This window comes from Seriola dumerili, unplaced genomic scaffold (genome assembly GCF_002260705.1).
Source record: "Seriola dumerili isolate Sdu_G_001 unplaced genomic scaffold, Sdu_1.0 BDQW01000012.1, whole genome shotgun sequence".
Lineage (NCBI taxonomy): Eukaryota > Metazoa > Chordata > Actinopteri > Carangiformes > Carangidae > Seriola > Seriola dumerili.
In genome coordinates, this window is record NW_019174267.1 from 2,117,102 (window position 1) to 2,124,601 (window position 7,500).

At 44.1% G+C, this 7,500-nt stretch overlaps 1 protein-coding gene and 1 pseudogene across 2 annotated transcripts in view; one reads left to right on the plus strand and one right to left on the minus strand.

Annotated features, from left to right (window-relative positions):
• The window catches only part of LOC111225254, a 3,520-nt pseudogene extending 2,049 nt beyond the window's left edge, over positions 1-1,471 (minus strand).
• A 3,842-nt stretch (positions 1,472-5,313) lies between these two features.
• vps13c (vacuolar protein sorting 13 homolog C) overlaps positions 5,314-7,500 on the plus strand; it is a 54,595-nt gene continuing 52,408 nt past the window's right edge. For both annotated transcript variants that reach the window (XM_022750682.1, XM_022750691.1), the window contains exons 1-4: positions 5,314-5,462; positions 6,676-6,719; positions 6,849-6,891; positions 7,494-7,500. The exon at positions 7,494-7,500 is cut by the window's right edge and continues 89 nt beyond it. In XM_022750682.1, the coding sequence (XP_022606403.1) occupies positions 5,363-5,462; positions 6,676-6,719; positions 6,849-6,891; positions 7,494-7,500 (194 nt within the window). In that variant the 5' untranslated portion in view covers positions 5,314-5,362. The remainder of the gene's footprint in view (positions 5,463-6,675; positions 6,720-6,848; positions 6,892-7,493) is intronic.

Genomic DNA, 7,500 nt, shown 5'->3' on the forward strand with positions numbered 1-7,500 from the left:
ACACTGTTATCATTACAGCTCAATACTTGGTTGATAACTGATCCGCTGATTGGAGGAATATTGATGTGTCTGTGTTTGGGGGGGGGGGGGGGGGCAGGTTCAGGACTTACCAGAGCGTTCTCCTTCACCTTCAGGTTCTCCAGAACAACATTTCCTGCAGAAGAAGAAACAGTTTAATTAAAGGACCAATAGTCATGTAACCGTGTGAACACATGAATTGTGTTGAACAGGTACATGATGTTTCTGATGACGTGATGATACACGACCCTCATTCTGTGTGAATCTGAAGATTATCTGAAGTAAATAATCAATAGGCTTATTGATTAGTCTTTAAACTGATCCAGGTTATTTTCCATCATGAACCACTCAGCAGCTCAGAGCTGTCAGCTGATTGGTGGAGCCAGCTGTGAGGTGTCATGTGTCTGAGGTATGACCTACAGGAGTTTCCCTCCAACATGTGTGACACAAAGCCAATAACATTACAGAGGAATCCAAACCTGTTGGACAGGTGCAGCTTTACAACATGCCGATTCATAACCACCTGTCATCAACATAATACATAAAACTGACTTAACTCTGGTGTAATAATATACATCTGTTTAGTGAATGTGAACACATGAGCATGTGAACACATGACATGTGAACACATGAACACAAGAGCATTTGAACACATGCGCATTGTGAACCCGCGCGCATGTGAACACACAAACAGATTTGTATTTGTTTCTGTGGAGATGAGATGGTTTTTGTTTTTGTTTTGTTGAGAATTAAATTCTCTCCATCATCGTCTTGTTTTTCTTATCTTGAGTCCACTTCCTGGTCTGATGTCGTGTGGTTGGAGGAGGGGGTTGTTTATTCCTGCTGACCCGATTACTGACGTTCTGTGACGGTTGAAATTATCACGCCAGACCTCATTTGAACAGCCTCTAATTAAAAAGAGAATGAGTTCGCTGGTGGATGTAAAACATTGAAAACGAAATGACTGGATGGTTTCTCTCTTCGTCGTGAGCCGTTTCCACTTCGGCAAACATTGAATCAGCCAACAACCCCTCTAATTAACAAAACATTTATATTTACAACCACAACAAATCACTCGTTTCCGTTACGTCGCGCTCGCTTTTGGCGGAGATATGGCGGGAACAACCAGCGAAGCTTTGACTAAAATTAACATTTAATCGAACAAAGGCTGTTTGTTGTTTAGATTAATGCCGACACTAAGAACTGACCCTGTGCTTGTGGATGTTCGGAAATGTTCTACGGCACGTTTATAATAGTACAGAAAGCGATGACTTTTAAATATGATATTTCTGAACGAAGTCTGGCATTGCTCCGCGTATTACCGCGGCAGCTGCTAGCTAGCTGCTGAGCTCACCTCCCCAGATCCCGATCTGAGCTGAGACTTGTCCAGGTTCTCCACGTAGTCTCCGATGAACCTGTTGAGCAGGTCACTGACCAGAGACTCGAAGACCATGGTTGAAAGCTCCGGACTGGACCCTGCTGCAGGGTCACCGTGAGTCGGATTTCATCTGATTTCGGTTCAGAGTGATGATAGTACTCAAGGATCGACTGTCTCTGGGATCGACCTTGTTTGATTAGTGCTGTCTGTGTAGGACAGCAGATGACGTGGTGAGAGAGAGCATCGATCAGTCAGCTGATGGAGGGTGTGTCTGTTAACAAACCACACACACACACAAACACACACACACACACACACACACACACACACACCAACACACACACACACACACACACACACACACACACACACAGGTGGTAGAGACAGGTTGTCTGTGATTGCAAGGTTGGTGCTGAAGTGTCTGTGTATGCACATACTTCAACTGATGATGATGATTAGTCTTTGTGTTTACACAGACATGATGAAGACTTCACTGTCTCTGACTCTTCATCAAACAAACATCCGTCGTTCAGCCGTCGTTCAGCCGTCGTTCAGCCGTCGTTCAGCACAGCCGTTTGTGTTGATCACAAATGAAGAGCTGCTGTTTCTGTCTGCCAGTGTGTTTCAGATCAAACCACCAGAGGGCGCCAGAGTCTGTACATCTAATGTGCCCCAGTGAGCACTTTATTAGGAACACCACACTAACACTGGGTAGTTTCCTCAGTTTTTCATGTCATGGATCCACCAGAGATCTTCTGCTCCATTGCTGACATTATCATCATCATCATCATCATCATCATCATCATCATCATCATCATCATTCATCATCACATAATTTCTGCAGATTTGTCATCTGGCAGATTCCTGCTGCCATTGTCCTGTTCTACCACATCCCAAAGGTGTTATACTGGATCCGGGTCTGGAGACTCAGAATAGACTGAGACATTCAGACCATTGATTGATTGATTGATTGATTGATATTAAGAACAAACATTCCCCACACCATCACACCACCTCGACCGCCTGGGCTTTGTTGGGTCCAATGGGTCCGGACTCTGACCATCATTGCTTCCTCAGCACAAATTCAGATCCATCAGACCAGGTCTTCACCTTTCCAGGGTTGGTGAGACTCAGGTTTCTGGTTTTGCTGACAGGAAGTGGAACTTGACGTGGTCTTCTGCTGTGTAGGTGGACGTGTTTTCACTCTGAAGCTTTTCTGCTCACCAGAGATGTTAAAGAGTGGTCATCTGAGTGATCATAGCCTTTCTGACCTCTGACCTCTCTGTCTCAGTTTATTGTGTATTTACAGTCTGAGCTCTTTGTATCTGACAGTTTTGTCTGTTTTTAAATCTGAGGTAACGAGACTCAGTGTTTCACTTCCTCCCTCATCAAAACATTATAAGGGCTGATTTTATTGTGAAAGGTCACACATTTTATTATACTGCTGTGTGAACATCAGTTGTAATCAGTGTTCAGTGTCGGAGGTAGCTCAGACTGGACTCTGATCAGATCAAGACCAGCTTTTTGAAAACTGATCCTGGTTCAGTTTGATGGATCAGGACAGGCTTTTCACAATAAGAGCTGTTCAAACATATTCATGTTTCTTCATGTTTATAAAAACTCATCTCACTGGCTGATGACAGCCCCCCCCCCCCCACCACCACCACCACCACCACCACGACACACACACAAACATCCACACATCAAATAAAGGACTTAAAAAACCGACAAAACATGAGTGTTGTTGTAGCTGTCTTTGTTTTTGCTGTTGTTGTTGTTGTTGTTGTGATGTGTGAAGATCAGACTGACAGTTTCTCTTGTGTTCTCAAGTTAAATAATAAATAAGTAAATAAATATCTGGCTTTGACTGAACTGATGCTGAACTGTTGACTATGCAGACACATATTAACCATTTCATTGATTCATGTATTCACACAGTGTTCATGTTGATATGACCTCTTACTGATGATGGTTGCATTCTATGTTAATCTATATTAAGCGTCCTCACTGTTGTTCCATCAGCTACTGGACAGAACGTCCCGAGTCATTAACCCTGTGTTTGTCAAAGCTCGTCTCACTAATGATCCTCTCTCTGTTCGATTGGAGAACATTAGATCAGCCGCTTCAGCTGCTCAGTTCATGCTTCTTCTATTATCGTCAATCTTCTTCCTCCTCATCCTCTCTCTAAAAACATGGCAGTGATTCTCTGAACAGTGACATCACAGCTGCACTCTACTGATTAAAGACCATCAGGAGGAAATCACTCTGATTAACGTGTTTGTCCTTATCAGACCAACAACAAACTACACACACTTCCTGTTTCAGCCTGAGGTACGTTCCTGTTGGGCTGTTACCGTGGTAACAATGTAGGGTTAACAGGTGAGTTGCTGTATTGCAGATGAACACTGGAGGTCATTGTGGAGTGTCATCAGCCAGTGAGATGAGTTTTTATAAACATGAAGAAACATGAATATGTTTGAACAGCTCTTATTGTGAAAAGCCTGTCCTGATCCATCAAACTGAACCAGGATCAGTTTCAAAAAGCTGGTCTTGATCTGATCAGAGTCCAGTCTGAGCTACCTCCGACACTGAACACTGATTACAACTGATGTTCACACAGCAGTATAATAAAATGTGTGACCTTTCACAATAAAATCAGCCCTTATAATGTTTGATGAGGGAGGAAGTGAAACACTGAGTCTCGTTACCTCAGATTTAAAAACAGACAAACTGTCAGATACAAAGAGCTCAGACTGTAAATACACAATAAACTGAGACAGAGAGGTCAGAGGTCAGAAAGGCTATGATCACTCAGATGACCACTCTTTACATCTCTGGTGAGCAGAAAAGCTTCAGAGTGAACAACACGTCCAACCTACAACAGCAGAAGACCACGTCAAGTTCCACTTCCTGTCAGCAAAACCAGAAACCTGAGTCTCACCAACCCTGGAAAGGTGAAGACCTGGTCTGATGGATCTGAATTTGTGCTGAGGAAGCAGATGGTCAGAGTCCGGACCCATGGACCCAACAAAGCCCAGGCTGGTCGAGGTGGTGTGATGGTGTGGGGAATGTTTTGTTCTTAATATCAATCAATCAATCAATCAATCATGGTCTGAATGTCTCAGTCTATCTGAGTCTCCAGACCCGGATCCAGTATAACACCTTTGGGATGTGGTAGAACAGGACAATGGCAGCAGGAATCTGCAGATGACAAATCTGCAGAAATTATGTGATGATGATGATGATGATGATGATGATGATGATGATGATGATGATGATGATGATGATGTCAGCATGGAGCAGAGTCTCTGGTGGATCCATGACATGAAAAACTGAGGAACTACCCAGTGTTAGTGTGGTGTTCCTAATAAAGTGCTCACTGAGGGCACATTAGATGTACAGACTCTGGCGCCCTCTGGTGGTTTGATCTGAAACACACTGGCAGACAGAAACAGCAGCTCTTCATTTGTGATCAACACAAACGGCTGGCTGAACGACGGCTGAACGACGGCTGAACGACGGCTGAACGACGGCTGACCTCTGTTTGATGAAGAGTCAGAGACAGTGAAGTCTTCATCATGTCTGTGTAAACACAAAGACTAATCATCATCATCAGTTGAAGTATGTGCATACACAGACACTTCAGCACCAACCTTGCAATCACAGACAACCTGCTCTACCACCTGTGTGTGTGTGTGTGTGTGTGTGTGTGTGTGTGTGTGTGTGTGTGTGTGTGTGTGTGTGTGTGTGTGTGTGTGTGTGTTTTAAACAGACACACCCTCCATCAGCTGACTGATCGATGCTCTCTCTCACACACGCTGCTGTCCATACACAGACAGCACTAATCAAACAAGGTCGATCCCAGAGACAGTCGATCCTTGAGTACTATCATCATCTGAACCGGAAATCAGATGAAATCCGACTCACGGTGACCCTGCAGCAGGGTCCAGTCCGGAGCTTTCAACCATGGTCTTCGAGTCTCTGGTCAGTGACCTGCTCAACAGGTTCATCGGAGACTACGTGGAGAACCTGGACAAGTCTCAGCTCAAGATCGGGATCTGGGGAGGTGAGCTCAGCAGCTAGCTAGCAGCTGCCGCGGTAATACGCGGAGCAATGCCAGACTTCGTTCAGAAATATCATACTTTAAAAGTCATCGCTTTCTGTACTATTATAAACGTGCCGTAGAACATTTCCGAACATCTAACACAAGCACAGGGTCAGTTCTTAGTGTCGGCATTAATCTAAACAACAAACCAGCCTTTGTTTCGATTAAATGTTAATTTTAGTCAAAGCTTCGCTGGTTGTTCCCGCCATATCTCCGCCAAAAGCGAGCGCGACGTTAACGGAAACGAGTGATTTGTTGTGGTTGTAAATATAATGTTTTGTTAATTAGAGGGGTTGTTGGCTGATTCAATGTTTGCCGAAGTGGAAAACGGCTCACGACGAAGAGAGAAACCATCCAGTCATTCGTTTTCATGTTTTACATCCACCAGCGAACTCATTCTCTTTTAATTAGAGGCTGTTCAAATGAGGTCTGGCGTGATAATTTCACCGTCACAGAACGTCAGTAATCGGGTCAGCAGGAATAAACAACCGCCCTCCCTCCAACCACACCGACATCAGACAGGAAGTGGACTCAAAGAAAACAAGACGATGATGGAGAGAATTTAATTCTCAAACAAAACAAAAACAAAAACACGTTCATCTCCACAGAACAAATACAAATCTGTTTGTGTGTTCACATGCGCGCGGGTTCACATGCGCATGTGTTCAAATGCTCTTGTGTTCATGTGTTCACATGTCCATGTGTTCACATGCTCATGTGTTCACATTCACTAAACAGATGTATATTATTACACAGAGTTAAGTCAGTTTATGTATTATGTTGATGACAGGTGGTTATGATCGGACATGTTGTAAAGCTGCACCTGTCCAACAGGTTGGATTCCTCTGTAATGTTATTGGCTTTGTGTCACACATGTTGGAGGGAAACTCCTGTAGGTCATACCTCAGACACATGACACCTCACAGCTGGCTCCACCAATCAGCTGACAGCTCTGAGCTGCTGAGTGTTCATGATGGAAAATAACCTGGATCAGTTTAAAGACTAATCAATAAGCCTATTGATTATTACCTTCAGATAATCTTCAGATTCACACAGAATGAGGGTCGTGTATCATCACGTCCATCAGAAACATCATGTACCTGTTCACACATTCATGTGTTCACACGGTTACATGACTATTGGTCCTTTAATTAAACTGTTTCTTCTTCTGCAGGAAATGTTGTTCTGGAGAACCTGAAGGTGAAGGAGAACGCTCTGGTAAGTCCTGAACCTGCCCCCCCCCCCCCCCCCCCAAACACAGACACATCAATATTCCTCCAATCAGCGGATCAGTTATCAACCAAGTATTGAGCTGTAATGATAACAGTGTGTGTGTTTGTGTTTCAGAGTGAGTTTGATGTTCCCTTCAAAGTGAAGGCCGGACAGATCGGTGAGTACTGACTGAGTCCTGAGTCCTCAGTCTAGGTATGGGAGAGACCTTCAGAATAAGATCACACACTTCAACTTCAAAATAAAATAAGAATCAACAGGAGTGTAACAGTAATGTGAGGTAATCAGAGAACATGATGACATCATCAGACAGAGTTCAGCTGTGTGTGTGTGAGTGAGAGAGTGTGTGAATGTGAGTGTGAGTGTGTGTGTGTGAGTGTGAGAGTGTGAGTGTGTGTGTGAGTGTGTGTGTGTGTGTGAGAGTGTGTGTGAGTGTGTGTATGTATGTGTGAGTGTGTGTGTGAGTGTGTGTGTGTGAGAGTGTGAGTGTGTGTGAGTGTGTGTGAGTGTGAGAGAGATTAAACCTGCCGTCAGATGATAACACGTTGGTTTAACGGCTGTTTAAGGTTTAACTCCACTGATAAAACAAACTGCTGCAGAAAAAGAAGAAGAGCTGGGTCCAGGACTGTTCAAGACTAGCAATGCAGAACTGTTCAGGACTGTTCAGTTCTGATCAGGTCTGTCTAGGATGACTACAGAGCTGCTTGTTTCAGTGAACCAGCAGAGACCAGGGAGTCTCACCTGAGTCCACATGTGTTTCAGGGAAGCT